The 17,578-nt window shown below is 43.9% G+C and overlaps 1 protein-coding gene across 1 annotated transcript in view; it reads right to left on the reverse strand.

Annotated features, from left to right (window-relative positions):
* Window positions 1–2,737, reverse strand: part of LOC126354557 (homeobox protein Nkx-3.2-like) — a 115,569-nt gene extending 112,832 nt beyond the window's left edge. The window contains exon 1 of the mRNA XM_050004299.1: window positions 1,697–2,737. Within this exon, the coding sequence (XP_049860256.1) occupies window positions 1,697–1,922 (226 nt within the window). The 5' untranslated portion in view covers window positions 1,923–2,737. The remainder of the gene's footprint in view (window positions 1–1,696) is intronic.
* Window positions 2,738–17,578: the final 14,841 nt, after the last annotated feature.

Here is a 17,578-nt window from a genome sequence, read left to right on the forward strand (position 1 = left end):
CCTATCAAGAACCATAGTTTGGTGAAAACTGAATTTCTCTTGGAGTGGACACCTTGCCCCACCTTCCCTCACTCCTCGTACGAAGGTTATTCGCTTGCTCCAAAATGTCAAGCGAGATACAGTAATATCACAAACTGTGTCCGCCTTGATGCAAAACACCGTGTTATTTGCTTATTTCTTTATTATCCCAAAACTACTTTCGGCGACAAATATCACCATCATCTGAGGTTCTTTTTAAATCTAAAACATGCAGAAAATGGTATGGTAGTGCAAAAACAGTAAAATATTATTACATTTTTACAAATCGTCTTTTGAAGTATAGTTTTATATTGATACTTTCATACTACCTTATTTATTGTATGCTACGTCATGTTTTAAACTATTATTGGCGCTGTTTGTGACATATTTTCTTTCTTTCTGTTGCCGTCTTTTTACTTAGCGAACATCATATCATCTGCAACCATGTGAGCTGCTGTTAGTAAACAAATGCTCAAAAGTGAACTTCGTATGTTCGCTGTAGCATACAATACATAAGGTAGTACGAAAGTATCAATATAAAACTATATATCAAAAGACGATTTGTAAAAATGTAATAATGTTTTACTGTGCTTGTGCAACCATACCATTTTGTGCATGTTTTAGATTTTAAAAAAACCTCTGATGATGGTGATATTTGTCGTGGAAACTAGTTTGGGATAATAAAGAAATGGTTCAAATGGCTCTGAGCACTATGGGACTTAACGTCTGAGGTCATCAGCCCCCTAGAACTTAGAAGAACTTAAACCTAACTAACCTAAGGACATCACACACATCCATTCTCGAGGCAGGATTCGAACCTGCGGTCGTAGCGGTAGCGCGGTTCCAGACTGCAGCGCCTAGAACCGCACGGCCACACGGGCCGACTATCACCATTGTCAGTGGGGCTTTATTAATCTAAAACATGCAGAAAATGGTATGGTTGTACAAGCACAGTAGAACATATAGTTTTATGTTAATTCTTTCATACTACCTTATTTATTGTATGCTACAGCATGTTTTGAACTGTTATTGGCGCTGTTGGTGACACATTTCCTGTGCTCCTTTTTCTGTTGCCGTCTTTTGACTTAGCGAACAACATTTCATCTGCAACCATGTGAACGGCTGTTAGTAAACAAATACTCAAAGGTGAACTTCGTATGTTCGCTCAGTAAAAACACGGCAACAGAAAAAAGATCACAGAAAATATGACACAAACAGCGCCAATACTAGTTTAAAACATAGTATAGCATACAATAAATAAGGTAGTATAAAAGTATCAATATAAAACTATTTTTCAAAAGACGATTTGTAGTAGTGTTTTACTGTGCTTGTGCAACCATACCATTTTCTGCATGTTTTAGATTAAAAAAAGCCTCACTGATGATGGTGATATTTGTCGCCAAAACTAGTTTGGGATAATAAAGAAATAAACAACTAACACGGTGTTTTGCATCAAGGTGAACCCAATTTGTGATATTACTGTTTTTCTATGCAAACACGGACGAAATGGAAGTGTGCCAATATTATTGCTCAAGCGAGATGTCGTCCCGCGAACTGCTAGTGTCGCCCTTTGGCGGTGTGCAGCATTCAAGTTGTGACGTCACTGGAGACAGACAGTGACCGCCTGTCAGGTAGGCCTCGAGTAAGCTGGGACGCGCGAGTGCGCAGCGGTACTCACCGGTGAGGGAGGCGGCCGTGGAGGCGGCGGCGTCGTTGTCCGTCTCCGGGTCGGTGGCGGCGTCGGGGGCGGCGGGGGCGGCGGCGGCGGCCGGCTTGCGCGTCATGTCGAGGGCGTGCTCCTGCGCACGCGCCTGGCCGCGTTGCCGGCTCATCAGGATGTCGGCAATGGAGAACGGCGTGACGGAGGTCACGCCCGCGCGCCGCGCCAGCTGCTCCATGCCCATCCGACTCGGTCGCGCTCGCTCTGCCCGCCGGCCTTTCACCGCATCCCAGGCCGTGCCGAAAGTCGCGAATCCCTCGAGTCCACCGTCTCTTCCCAAACCGCACAACTTCGCAATCACTGCGTCAAAAATACCTTCGGCTTCTATTTTCCCCACCAGCACGAATCTCTGGATCCGTTACTGAAGTTTGGATCTGCCGCAACTATATCCTTGCCCACCTGCGAGATAACTTCAAGCTGCCATCTAAAAGGGTACCAACAAAAACAGGGGTCAAAATTTTTTTCGCTATGGGAGCGGAATCTAATTTTCACAATAATAATTCTCAGCTTTCTTCCTTAGCTCACCAAAGCTTCTGTAGCGCACAGCGAATTGTACTTCCTTGCGCCCGTCGTGTATCAAAGTTTTACCACAAATGCTGATGTTTCACTTCTGTGCATAAGCTGGTATCGCTATGCGTCTATGTGCTAATGCATGGTTAAATCAAGTATTACAAAGAGCTGAGAACCACCTCTTTCAATCTGAATCCCACCTCTTTTTTTTAATTCTTGAATAGCAGTTCCACAGCTCCCTTTTCCGGCGTCGTGTTCGCTAGAATGGTTTTAGGAGTCTACTATGAGCCTCTGACTGTTGATATCGTTCACTGTCCGGCTGCCACGGTTGATAGTCTCAATGTGACAGCTTCCCACGATGTGGCAGAAGTTGCAATCCCTTCGCGTGCGCAGCGTGTGTGCGCGAAAGCCCGCGACTGCCTCGCTGTCAGAGAGGCGGCGTGCTCTTCCCGCTTGCGTGACGTCTCCGCCCCCGCACGTTGCCAGACTGGAGCTGCTGGCTCGAGGAGGAGGGCCCGCGGCTGCGGGCTGGCCACGCCCACCGCTTCCCCCACCAATCGGCCGGCGCCCAGTGGCACGGCGCCACTCCGGTGACGTTAGCGGGACGGCCGGCGGACCACGTGAGAGTCGATGTCAGCCGGCAGGGCACTTGGCGGCGATCGCTTATTACGACCTGTCGGCGACCTCGGCGGTGCCACATGGGACACAAAAACGAACTGCTGCATATCATACCAGTACAAATCTATTTCAACGTCTACTTATATACGCTACAAGCCGCTCTGCAGTGCATGGCAGTGGATACAAGGAAAAATACTGTCGATTTAATTCGTTCGTTTATAAATAGATTTTATGCTGCCAGTCGCGATATTATTTTATTCATATTTTACACTATGGATTTTGGAAAACGATTCCCATTTTCCGGAGCGTTTATCCCTGTGTAGAATGCCATTTTTTGCTAATGTTTTGTTGGGTGAGATTCTGGTTTGTTCTATTGACTTTACTGCAATACACATAGTGACTCAAAAATTAAGCATAAATTTCAATTGTTTATTACAGACAAATTATGAACGACACATACATTTAGTGGATGTCATCTGGTAGAGGAAGGTTCATAGTCTTACATTCACACTGACCACTCAACAAGAGCTCCAGGCGATGGACGAGAAACAACTATACGGTAATGCATTTCATTCCACAGACGAATCAACAGGTCCCTATTTATTGAATCGACAGCTTCAACAACTCGATCTATCAGCTCTTGAAGAGTAGTTACCGTGTGTGAGAACAAGACTCTGTCTTTTATGTACACCCTTTACTAACTCCGGACTGGAGCGAGACTGGTGGTTAAAATTTGGTTTGTCGATGTATCGGGCCTTGGTGTAAGATAATTTTTAACTTGTATTTTTTTCGCAAACGACACAAATAATGTATAGGATAAACTCATTTGGTGTCTCTATGTTTCTCTGAAGTTCTTTATATACAAATATCGATTTTCTTAAGTGTCACGTATACTATAGGAGGTAGTATTGGTCAAAGCTATAAGAAATATTTCTACAACGGTATGTCCGAGAAACTATATCTGTTGAGAAGTGGGCTTTTGAAGATCTGCAATTCACAGCTTCTATTTCATTTGCGGATGAGGCAGGATTCAGAAGGTATGATACAGCAAATTACCACTATATGTATGTGTGGGGAGATGAAAATACGCAAGCAGACATGGCGGGAGGCATCAGAATCGCTTCAGTATCAGTGTATGGGCAGGGATTGTCGTTGACAGACTCATAACGTCAACCAGATTAATTGGTGCTGGGTATCACAGACTTCTGTGAGATGAATTACCTGTGCTATTAGAGAACCTTGCCCTTGCAGCAAGACAACGGCTGTGGTGTATGCTCGACGAAATATTACATTTTCCAGGGATCGTAGGACAGAACCTCACTGCAACATTTCTTGGGCGATGTATTGGTCGACGAACTCCGGTATTACGGGCTGCCGATTCACTGGACTTGAAACCGTGTGGTTTTTGGCTATGGAGACATGTAAACGCGTTGGTGTGTGTCAAGCCATAGACAATGTGCCAATGCGCCAGTGTGGCTGTGAGTAAATGTGACGAAATCCGAATGGAGAGTTGAAGACGTGTCAAAATGCGTTATAGCCGCTTGTACCATTTCATATAATGTTTGGTTCTACAACAGATAGATGAGAATGAGACGACGTATGTAGCCATATCTCCACAAGTATTGATTTTGAGACATGTCAACACAGGAACTTTTCTTCTGGTTATGAGTAATACCACCTCCTGTAGAAATGTCTGACACTGTTTTTAGAGGGCCCTGAACGCACAAAATGTAAATTACAACGATCATTACACTAATGGGTGTATCACGATAATATGATTTAACATTGTGATACATTAATGCACATTTAACAAACGAACTATATGGCTAGTACTTAACAGTATTCAAGCTACGACACCAATTTTCGAGAGGCGGTCAAATGGAAACCAAACATCCTTACGCAATTGGACCATGGAATAGTTCCATTCAAAAGTAATCACCACACTTGTTATGACATCCCACTGGGGGACGAGTAATCAGTTTCGTAGTAAGAGGTCGGCCACTAACGGAGCCACAACTGCAACCACTCTTGCACTTTGTCATCTGACTGAAGTCGACGTCCACACATGTCTTTCTTACGGTCACCACAGATGTGAAAACCACACAGTGAAAGGTCCAGGCTGTACGGAGGATATTGCTGTGTTTTCCAACCAAACTGCTGAACCGTAGCTTTCATCTTATTGGCATAGTGGTGTGGACACTATCATGCAACAGGATGATTCCATCCGACAGCACTGCTCGGCCTTTTGACTTTTATGGCGCATCACAGGTTCTGTAAAATGTTTTCACTGTGCCACGAACTGATTGTTGTTCCATACTCGAGGAACTCGACGAGCATTGGGCTTCTGCAATCGAAGAAAGAGGTCATCAAGACCTTACCGGAACTTCAGTAAATAGATTGGAATTTCTATGTGGGGTGTTTCCACTGTTGACTTTGCCCTCGGGCTATCGGAATGCAGTCGGACAGAATCGTCCAGTTGCACGATAATGTCCGTCTACACACTGCCAGTCAGACGAAGGCTACATTACAGTTATTTGTTTGAAAACGCTGCCACATGCTCCGTATACCCTGGATCTTTCACCACGTGAATTTCACGTCTTTGGCTATCTGAAGAAAGACATGCATGGACGTCGGCTTCAGTCAGACGAGGATGTGCGGTAGTGCGTGCGATTGTGAATGCTTTAGCGGCCGGCCGCGTTCTACGAAACATAAAATGGTCGTCTCGGCTCCCACTGCATTAATGTCGTAACGTATGTAGTGATTGCTTTTAAATGAAGCCATTTCATGGACCGTCGTGCTGGGTGTTCGGTTTTCATTTGATTGCCCCTTATACAGGGTGGTCCACTGATAGTGACCGGGCCAAATATCTTACGAAATAAGCGTCAAACGAAAAAACTACAAAGAACGAAACTTGTCTAGCTTGTAGGGGGAAAGCAGATGGCGCTATCGTTGGCCGGCTAGATGGCGCTGCCATAGGTCAAACAGATACCAACTGCGTTTTTTAAAAATAGGTGACATTCATATTTCTTTACGTACTACACGAATCCGTAATAAAAAAAACGCAGTTGATATCCGTTTGACCTATGGCAGCGCCATCTAGCGGGCCAACCATAGCGCCATTTGGTTTCCCCCTTCAAGCTAGACAAGTTTCGTTCTTTGTAGTTTTTTTCGTTTGACGGTTATTACGTGTGATATTTGGCCCGGTCACGATGAATGGACCACCCTGTACGTGGCATGTTCATCTGACATCACATTGTTGAAGAAATATTCAGCTGGGAATTCCACAAAATACGATGCACTAATTACGACTGATAGCTATAAGTTAATAATCGTATCAAGAATAATAATTATAGTATCAAAATGGGGAGATGGACCTCTATATCCTTGGTGTATGGAATGTGAATTGCGACGTCCGATTTCAGCAGACGAAAGTTCAGAACAAGTGCGAGACTATCGTCAGAGTTCCAACGTACCGGATGGGTGAAAGTGTTTTACAATATTTTAATATCTGTTGATTTGAATGCAGATAAACGACTCGTGGATACGACACGCGTTTTTCTTATCTTCGCTGACCACTACCCGTGGACAATAGTCGATTAAGGGTTTACGCTCAGCGGGCGCCAGAATAGCAGATGTCACCCTCCGACGTGAAATGAGGGTGGCGATGCCTTTGAAGCGACCGATGGCGCAATCTGGCTAATTGCGGGGCGCCGCACGCGGCCGCCAGTGGGTGGCGACACGTGGCTACCTGCTGCTCACGTGGCCGGCACGCGTATCGGCCGGCGTGAGCTGGCACCGCACGTGCACAACCACCAGGAGGGAGACGCGAAATGCTCTGTTTGCCCTCTCAGTGCGACTTCTACTGGCATATCCCTGTTCGTCAGAACTTACAAACCTGTTGCACTACATCGAAATCTGCACCTTACATTAGGTACCTATCAACGCTCTAAACATTTTTGGATGCCGCTGAGCCACAGACGTAATGTGTTTTTCACCACTTCACTCTATATTTCTGTCTATTTCCTGTGTACACTTTAGATTTCGGCTTTCACGCCATTATAGAATACAATGCCAAAGGAAAAGAATGTGCAAATAGTGCGCTACAAGATGAAGAAAAAAACTGAAAATTTTAAGAAATATTAAAAAATATAAATGAGAGTACGAAAGTTTTAAGACTTTCACGGCCACTTGTTGATAAATTGCTTGTTGGCTTCTGTCTGGCGTTCTTCGGCCGACATTTGGTTGATTATTTTTCTAGTGGTACGCCAGCGCGAGAGGCTGGCACTGTCAAAGCTCCAGCCACCACCACCAGTGGAGGGTTAATCTTTAACAATGGGAGCTGATAAAATGTCAGAAAAATCGTCAGACAAACGCTGGCAAAAGAACCCGAGACAGAAGCCAACAGGCAATTATAGATACAAGCTGATATGAATTTACGAGATAATGTAATCCCGTACGGTCCGATGACGCTCAATACTAGTAACGTTATGAAAGATGACAATTACTAAACCATATGAAATAAAATCGACATAACTTCTGAACGATTTGCGTTAGGACGTTCCAACCGCACGGTTGGCCGCGCCGGCCTCAGTCACCGTGCGGTTCTAGGCGCTTCAGTCTGGACCGCGCGACTGCTACGGTCGCAGGTTCGAATCCTGCCTCGGGGATGGATGTGTGTGATGTCCTTAGGTTAGTTAGGTTTAAGTAGTTCTACGTTCTAGGGGACTGATGCCTCAGATGTTAAGTCCCATAGTGCTCAGAGCCGGTTGGCCGCAAGGTGTGATGGGAATTAGTATGCGCGTGCATGGTTTGGTTAAGCGACGAAGCACTTTCATTTGGACGGGTTCGTCAATAGGCAAAATTGACGCATGAGGGGGACTGAGAATCCGCATTTTGCTATCAGAAACTTCTTCACCCTCAACGGGTGACTGTGTGGTGTGCAATATCCAGTCACAGGATAATCTGTGCGATATTCCTTGATGGTACAGTTACTACCGAACGACGCGTGAAGTGTTTAGAAGATGATTTCATCCTCATTGTCCAAAGTGATCCTGATTTAGACAAGTTGTGGTTCATGCAAGACGGAGCTCGACCCTATCGAAGCAGAAGAGTGTTTGATGACGTGATGGAGCACTTCGGGGACCGCATTCTGACTCTAGGGTATCCAGAGACTACTGGCTTTGATTGGCCGCCATATTCTCCGGATCTGAACACGTGAAACTCATTTTTGTGGGGCTATAATAAAGACAAGGAGTACAGCAATGACCCCAAAACCGTTGCTGAGATGAAAACAGACACTCAGAAGGTCATCGACAGCATCGTTGATCCGACATTTCAGCGGGTCATGCAGAATTTCGCTATTAGTCTGCTGCACACTATCGCCAATGATGGCAGGCATATGGAACATGTCATAAACTAAATCCGAGTATCTGTAGTGACGTTGGCATGTAGAATAAAGTGTGTGCACGTCGTAGTTTGTAACTAATTTACGTTTTTTTATATAGTTCAAAAACTGTCACCCAGTACCTATGATACTTTTACATTTTAAGGTGTCAGGTCTTCTGGAGTCTACATTCTTTGACATCACTTTTATAATTAAGTTTCAAAGGCGTGTGCTAGTCTTGTGTTTACTTGCTTTGTGCTGATTTTCCTAGATATGATGTCCTTATTCGGTAATGCGGTGCAATATTACAAGACTTTAATTTTATACCATTTATATCATGTTAAGCAAATGTTTTGTACTGTGTATCTGTCATACTGCATAGTAAACAGCTAAAAGATGTTAATAGTCTAGGAATTAAGCGTATCTCTCGTAATTGTATAGCAGCTTACATCTAAACTTTCATTAGTTTATGGCCTGCTATTTGCAAGTTTCGCCTTTACCACTGTATTCGATAATGGCGCGAAATGATATGTCATTCGGCACAGTACAAAGCAAAATACAAAATGGACAAGATTTAAGTGCATATTTCGTAAGATTGTACCAGCTTGCATCTTTATTTTTTAATATACATTTCTTTTAATTCTTCAAGTTTTTACTTTATGTCTTACAGTTTGCATATTCTTGCTTCTCCAATTGTACTCGATAGAGGCGTGAAAGCCGAGATCTACATTGTATACAAGAGATACAATTAAAATGGCGGTGTATTCCTTCAAAAAAAATCTTCAATTTGTGATTTGTTTCATGCAATATTGGTGGATACACTACTCTGCCGTGACATGAAAAAGAAGCACGTTGTAGCTGTAATCCTTCACAGAGAAGTGTTCCTCGTAAACTACTCTGGTGTCCAAAACATACGGACCAAAGTAACACTCGCATTATGTGTCACTGCTAAGTTTCTTGGCTCGAAGAAACTTGGACCATACAGAGAAAATACTCCTACAGCAGGGTACAGAAGGTAACTGAAAGAAATACTCAGTGAGACGAACATAAATGACACTTATATTCGAAGATAATAATGACGAAGTACTCAGTGCGATTTATGATGATCCTCTGTACGCTACAGAGGCGGGATATGAGTTTTGATAGGGTGTGGTCCGGAACCGCGTGACTGCTACTGTCGCAGGTTCGAAACCTTCCTCGGGCATGGATGTGTGTGATGTCCTTAGGTTAGTTAGGTTTAAGTAGTTCTAAGTTGTAGGGGACTTATGACCACAGCTGTTGAGTCCCATAGTGCTCAGAGCCATTTTGATAGGGTGTGTGACGACCATGGACTGCTCTGCATGCTCTGCAACGTGTTCCCATACTGGCCACAGGGTTGATAGGGAGTCGTTGTGGTAGGGCGCACCATTCCTCCACCAGTGCGGTTGGAAACTGGTTGCTGGTCGTAACTGCAATACGAGTTGTGGGTATAAAATAATGGGACTGATACTGGCACAGATTAACTACGCATGCACCTAAGATGAACGACCAATAGCTGTGAAGCATGAAGCCTTCTCAGTCGAATGCGACATCTGTGATGTCTGTGGACAAACCAGTGTGACCGTGGCCTTTGTTTGCGTAACAGCTCTTTTTTTTTTGCCGGAGAGTTGATAAGCGTAACAACTGAGCAACGAATTGTCCTGAAGTTTGATAGGATACTTCGAAAAACTACTACTGACATCTACACTACTGGCCATTAAAATTGCTAAACGAAAAAGAATTGCAGATAATAAACTGGTATTCATTGGACAAATATATTACACTAGAACTGACATGTGATTCCATATTCACGCCATTTGCGTGCATAGATCCTGAGAAATCAGTATCCAGAACAATCACCTCTGGCCGTAATAACGGCCTTGATACGCCTGGGCATTGAGTCAAACACAGCTTGGATGGCGTGTACAGGTACAGCTGAGCATGCACCTTCAACACGATACCACAGTTCATCAAGAGTAGTGGCTGGCGTATTGTGACGAGCCAGTTGCTCGGCCAACATTGACCAGACGTTTTCAATTGGTGAGAGATCTGGAGAATGTGCTGGCCATGGCAGCAGTCGAACATTTTCTGCATCCAGAAAGGCCCGTACAAGACCTGTAACATGCGGTCGTGCATTATCTTACTAAAATGTAGGATTTCGCAGGGATCGAATGAAGGGTAGACCCACGGGTCGTAGCACATCTGAAATGTAACGCCCACTGTTCAAAGTGCCGTCAATGCGAATAAGAGGTGACCGAGACGTGTAACCAACAGACCCCACACCACCACGCCGGGTGATACGCCAGTATGGCGATGACGAATACACGCTTCCATTGTGCGTTCACCTCGACGTCGCCAAACACGGATGCGACCATCATGATGCTGTAAACGGAACCTGGGTTCACCTGAAAAAATGAAGTTTTGCCATTCGTGCACCCAGGTTCGTCGTTGAGTACACCATCGGAGGCGCTCCTGTCTGTGATGCAGTGTCAAGGGTAACCACAGCCATGGTCTCCGAGCTGATAGTCCATGCTGCTACAAACGTCGTATAACTGTTCGTGCAGATGGTTGCTGTCTTACGAACGTCCCTATCTGTTGACTCAGAGATCGAAACGTGGCTGCACGATCCGTTACAGCCATGCGGAGAAGATGCCTGTCATCTCGACTGCAAGTGATACGAGGCCGTTGGGATCCAGCACAGCGTTCAGTATTACCCTCCTGAACCCACCGATTCAATATTCTGCTAACAGTCATTGGATCTCGACCAACGCGAGCAGCAATGTTGCGATACGATAAACCGCAATCGTAATATGTTACAATCCGCCTTTATCAAAGTCGGAAACGTGATGGTACGCATTTCTCCTCCTTACACGTGGCATCACAACAATGTTTCACCAGGCAACGCCGGTCAAGTGCTTTTTGTGTATGAGAAATCGATTGGAAACTTTCCTTATGTCAGCACGTTGTAGGTGTCGCCAACGGCGGAAACCTTGTATGAATGCTCTGAAAAGCTAATCATTTGCATATCTCAGCATCTTTTTCCTGTCGGCTAAATTTCGCGTCTGTAGCATGTCATATTCGTTGTGTAGCAATTTTAATGGCCAGTGTATGGCGAAGACTGCAGCATGTATGCGAGGTTTTGAGTTGTTCAAGCGCTTCCAACATAGCCGAGAAGACGTTGAAAGTGACTCACATGTTGGACGTCCTTCAACTTCAAAAATGGATGAAAATATCGAAAAAGGAAGTAATCGGATTTATCTGAGCGTCTGTTGAGTATTAGATCGATTACTGTCATTGTAAGAATTGACAAGAAATGCAGAAAAAATATTTACATATCCAGTTTAACAATAGAAACAAGAAAAATCGACCCGAATGAGGAAAGAACAAGTCATGTGCTCTGCATCAACACAACGCAGCAGCACTATACGTTCAGTGGTTTCTAGCGGAGTGTCCGCCTGCTTTGCTGGGTGGTAACGTGCTCATCTCCCATGCAAGATGGGCCGGGTTCGAAACCAGCTATTGAGTTTCCTCCAAATTAATTGTTAAATTACATTTCTGATATTCTCTTCGCAACTTTCTGACAATGTATTCTTGGTCCATGTATACAGACTGAAGTGACGAATGAAAATTTATACCAAGGCTGGGATTCGAACGTCTGTCTCCCGCTCACTAGGCAGATGATATTCGAATTCAGCTGGAATAGAAAGTCGGTGAGGCGTGAATGGGAAATGGGGAATGGGAAATGGGAAATGGAGACTCCATTTGTTACACTCACAATTCTATAGTTGGAGCATTTTTTCTTGTCACCTTTACATGTATGTTGGATAAGTATGATGTTCTCCATTCCTCTGGTAATTCTCACCCTATCAGGAAGCAACTAGAAACTTAGGCCATTAATTCCAGAAGTTCGTCTGCTCCAGTTTTACACAATCAGCTCATCTATTATTCATACCCATAACCCTTTCTTGACTTTAGCAGACATTATCATTCCGTCCTTTTCATAAGATGCATATTAGATGAAAACCTCATCGTTATTTTTTACAACGAATTCTGGACGTTTTTAAATAACCGGATTCTCACAATACTACCTTCATTCTTCCAATGGGATTAAGGTAACTGGAATCCTTTCCGTTCTGTTACATCGCATCCAGAGTTCTCCATGCTTCACTGTTTTGCCTGCCCCACGATACCGGTGATATGTCTGCATCTTTTATCTCACACATGGTTGTCTGCATCCATTGCTGATTTCTTCACCTATGTTCTATTTTTAAGTAGTCATTCCTCTATTGTTTTTTTACATTAACCATATACTATGTGGTCTCTTCATTCCTGTACCAATTTTCAAATTTTTCATTCCACCTGTAAGATCCCAACTGAGCTAACAATCCCTCTGGCTGGTACAATGATCTGCACCTGTTGGATCGGCTGAGAGACAAATCACTCGCCCCGATTTCAGACACGTAAACCATTCTATAGTGCAACGCATTAATTGATACGAATAAAAAGATACTCGTTAGCTAGTCCCGGGTGTTGGTTGTTACAAAATGCGTTAAAGGTTTAATTATTAAAAGAGGGCTTTCACCAAATTACTGATTTAAGAGACTTGGTGAAATTTTACTCCAATTTATTTCAATCATTACTCGTGACCATGTATGTAATCAAGAAAGAATAATTTCACAATCATGTGTACAATAAATTACAAAGTGCGAGGAACTGACAGTTACGAACATTGAAATAAACTAAAATCAGAGGCAGACCGGTTTGGGAAAGTCTGCAAAGAACAAGTGAGAAGGGAGAGACTGTTGCCTCTCGCTGAAAGTTAAAAAATAAAAATAAAAAATAAACGAAATTTTAGCGTGGCAAGGGACTCACGTCAAGTAGTAGACCTGCCGCCTGGTGCAAAAATGGTTCAAATGGCTCTGAGCATTGTGGGACTTAACACCTGAGGTCATCAGTCCCCTAGAACTTAGAACTACTTAAACCTAAGTGAACTAAGGACGTCACACACATACATGCCCGAGGCAGGATTCGAACGTGTGACCGTAGCTGTCGCGTGGTTCCGGATTGAAGCGCCTACAACCACTCGGCAACGACGGCCGGCTCGCCTGGTGGAGCTTTTTGGTCTGTTTTGTTAACGACACTCTCGGTGAGAATGGAATGGAGATGACGGAAATACCGCACTTAGTCACTTGGCTGAGGAAATATCCGACCCGGCTGGGAATCGAATCTGGTCCCTCCGATGGCATCCTGCCGCACTGACCTCTTTTTTTTTTTTTCAATTTTGTTTGTCATTGTTCTCGTCATTTGTGGTCTGGTCAGACGTTACATGACACCCACTCGAGTTCATCTTTTAACACTTCACTCAGCCAGCCTTCTGACCGAACAAGTTGAGCCACCATGCCGGCATCACTCAGTTATCGAAGCGGACTTTGCCAGATAATCTCATCATAGTTGATGAGTCGGAGCACTGGGTGTTGCATACTCCGGACCGTCCCACCCGCAGTTCACCATCCACCCTGTGATCGGGTGACCCTCAGAAATGGAAGTGTGGCCTCCATCAATCGTCTCAAGTAAGAACATCCGCTTCTCCACATTTGCGTCCATGAGCGTCTACTTGCGCATCTTCATCCAGAGTGTTCTAAAGAATTCTGTCTTTTGTCTTCGCTCTCCATAAAACCAACGCAAAGAATAATCCCCCAATCAGAAGCCTCAACTAGGCACTGGACAAAGGACTTTTTTTTGTAAACAGCTAGCCATTGCCCCACCTAGCAAACGTTTTATAAGTCATCCAATGGACTACCTTCTAGCACATACAATTCTGAGAAGACTGAGCTCCATACTACCAATTCTCAGAAATCTTTTTACGTTACCCAGTGAGCTGCTTTCCGACGTCCGAAATTTTTAGAAAACGACAGTTTTAAATTACAGATATTTTTAGACCAACCAATGGGCTTCCTTCACTATTTACTCCACTTCGAATTAAACAATAAACAGCCACCGAGCTTCCGCAAGAAAGCGGTGATGAATAACCTCTCGATCAGTTTGGCCTCTTCCGTTTGTCTACGAAAACATTTACCGGGTGAAAAAGAACATTCCTTCCAGGTGGTCTTCGAGCAGACATATGGACTTGTAAAAATAATTAGTGATTCATTGTTCAGACACAGTTCATTAAACTGGATGTTTTTAGACAGACTCCAGGATCCTACAGCATATGGCCGCAGCCGGTACAGTCTCGACAACTCAACCCATGTCAGCGCTATATCGGGCGTCATAGGGTCTCGTAAGTACCTGCCTAACGGCCAGTGTGCGGGTCACTGCCCCAACACACAGTGGCAGGTTTTAAGAATCTTCCTTATTTTCAATTAGGAACCACGCCGACTGGCTGCCATTAGCCACCTGCACCTTCCGTGAGCACCGCGACAGCGTCAGGTACAAACGGCGCGGAAAGGACAGGACGTGCCATCAACTACAGGTACAGAGGGGAATTGAGACATGTGTTTGTGGCTCGATCTCTGCAATCACTGACAACACCCACATTATTGGAACCAGCTATTCCTCTACTGATAGAAGCAACACATGGATAGCGATAAAATGAATCAAAAGCAATGATATACGAGAGGTGTCATCTGCCACCTGACTGACATGATTCACACAATTGCTGCTTCTCCTACCTGTTTAACATGATCTAGATACGTATTATTCTCAGAAGTGTATGTTACATTGTTTAGTTTCAATCGTAGCCTGTACAATACTACTATTGACTCACTCTTCAAACTTTTAACGATGTACTTCACTTCGCGTACGTCTTCTTCATCGCATTCCGCTTGTTTATTTTATACAGATGTAACTATTTGGAAAAAATATTTTGCTCATTAGAAGGTAAAGGTCAGTAACACATTCCGCACGTCCATACACTCTCACGTCTTAAAATTTCCTGTCTACTTATAATGTCTTAATTATAGATCTTTTTTGGAGAGTAGCCTGAGTCCACGCAGATTTATGTACGACTTTATGCTTAAAATAACCACTTAGCGAATGTTGTCGACATTTCTATAAGTCTTTCACCATTATCGAATGTAGTTGATATTTCTATAAGTCGTTCACCATTATCACTCACATCTTTTCCTGCTAATTTCCGCACAAGTGCATTCATTAGCCTGGACTCATCATGATCATTGAAATCGACTAAAACATTCTCTCTTTCTCACTGTTGATACTGTGCAACATCTGACTTAATTTCTCATCATACTGTGGACCATACACTAAAATTACAACCTCTTCATACCCTTTTACGTTCACCTCATTTAATGCATCCCAATCCTTAATGTTTTAACTAAATTTCCTTCATAAGTATAGAAACTAGTGGTGTAACATGCAGGATGACAATTACTGAACAATATGAAAAACAACCTAAATTAGCTACAAACTAAGGCGTTCACACACTCTTTTCAACATCTAAACATTAGGACTTAGGTTATGACATTTTCGATATGCCTGCCATCATTGGAGATGATGTGGCGCAGACGAATAGCGAAAAATGGTTCAAATGGGTCTGAGCACTATGGAACTTAACATCTGCGGTCATCAGTCCCCTAGAACTTAGAACTACTTAAACCTAACTAACCTAAGGACATCACACACATCCATGCCCGAGGCAGGATTCGAACCTGCGACCGTAGCAGTCTCGCGGTTCCGGACTGAGCGCCTAGAACCGCTAGACCACCGCGGCCGGAGACGAATAGCGAATTTCTGCATGACCCGCTGAAGTGTCGGAACGTCGATGCTGTCGATGTCCTGCTGGATGCCTATTTTCAGTTTTGGGGTTATTGCTTTACATCTTTGGACAATGGGGCTGAAATCGTCTTCCAAAACCTTCACGTACTTTTCGGTAGTCACCGTGCCATTAAGGAATATCGCACCGATTGTTCCGTGACAGGACATTGTACGCTATACATTCACCCGTTGAGGCTGCAAACACTTCTCGTTCGCGAAATGCGGATTCTAAGTCCTCCAAATGCGCCTAACGTGCAATTTTCAAGTGCAAATATGCGACAACAACAAGGCGCGTGCACATGTGCATACTAATTCCCGTGAGACCCCGCGGAAAACCGTGCAGTTTGAACGCCAAACGCAAAGCGTTCAGAAGTTATGGCAGTTTTATTTCATATAGTAAAGTGATGTTCGGTGCTATTTCTACCTGGCCGACGAATGCTGATCGCTATAGCTGAAACCATTTATTAGCTAAACAGTTAGCAAAGGAAATCTGTTTGTAGCTGTTTTCCTTTTTTTTTTTTTTATTTGCATGTCGCGTGATACGGATAGACGTCGCGCATATTTAACATGTGATGGCGTTTGCAGTATTACAGCAAGTTTCGTTCGTTCCATGAGTTGGCTTCTCGCCTTGGAGCAGCGGCATACGCCATCAAGTACGCAGTGGGAGTTACGAAACTGTGGACAAAAGAAATTCACAGAACAGTGAAATCAATACATCATTCATTCGTATAACGTCAGCGTGTGATGTTTGATACCAAGCTGAACAGACAAGCAATGTTTCCTGTGGTAAATGTGTTGAGCGAATTACAGTTCTATTTTTCATGTTGAGGAGGGAAGATGTGCGCTGCAGTATGGCAAAAAAATTAGTTATATTGATGAAATTAATATTTTATGTTTTATATTCTGACACGACAGAACAATGAAGCGGGCATTGATAACCAAGCTGATGTTATTCCATCAGTAATCTATGGACTTAATGTCTTAGCCGGGCGCGGTGGTCTCGCGGTTCTAGGCGCGCAGTCCGGAACCGTGCGACTGCTACGGTCGCAGGTTCCAATCCTGCCTCGAGCATGGATGTCTGTCATGTCCTTAGGTTAGTTAGGTTTGAGTAGTTCTAAGTTATAGGGGACTAATGACCACAGCAGTTGAGTCCAATAGTGCTCAGAGCCATTTGAATTAAGTTAATGTCTTAATTCTGGTAACGGTAACTTCCTTCAGCATGAGTTATTATATTAAGTAATAACTATGAAAATTTATTTGTTTTTATCACTGTTCCGTTCATGCTAAATGTTACATCCGTTTCTGCGGTGAAAAGAGGCTTCCTTCGAATCTTGGAAACAGTATCTGGTATGAGCGGTCTGAAATTACTATACCGAACAGTGTCCCTCACCGCTCACAGGTCCGAGCTTCGGATGGATTCCTTCTGTAGGGGCCTGATTGTTCATAAAAGTTACCTCACATCGCTTTGCATTTGCAGTTCATACGAAAATCGTAGGATTGACTACAGAAAACGTTATGGTCTTAGAGTGCGCCCCGAA

This window comes from Schistocerca gregaria, chromosome 3 (genome assembly GCF_023897955.1).
Source record: "Schistocerca gregaria isolate iqSchGreg1 chromosome 3, iqSchGreg1.2, whole genome shotgun sequence".
Taxonomy (NCBI): Eukaryota; Metazoa; Arthropoda; class Insecta; order Orthoptera; family Acrididae; genus Schistocerca; species Schistocerca gregaria.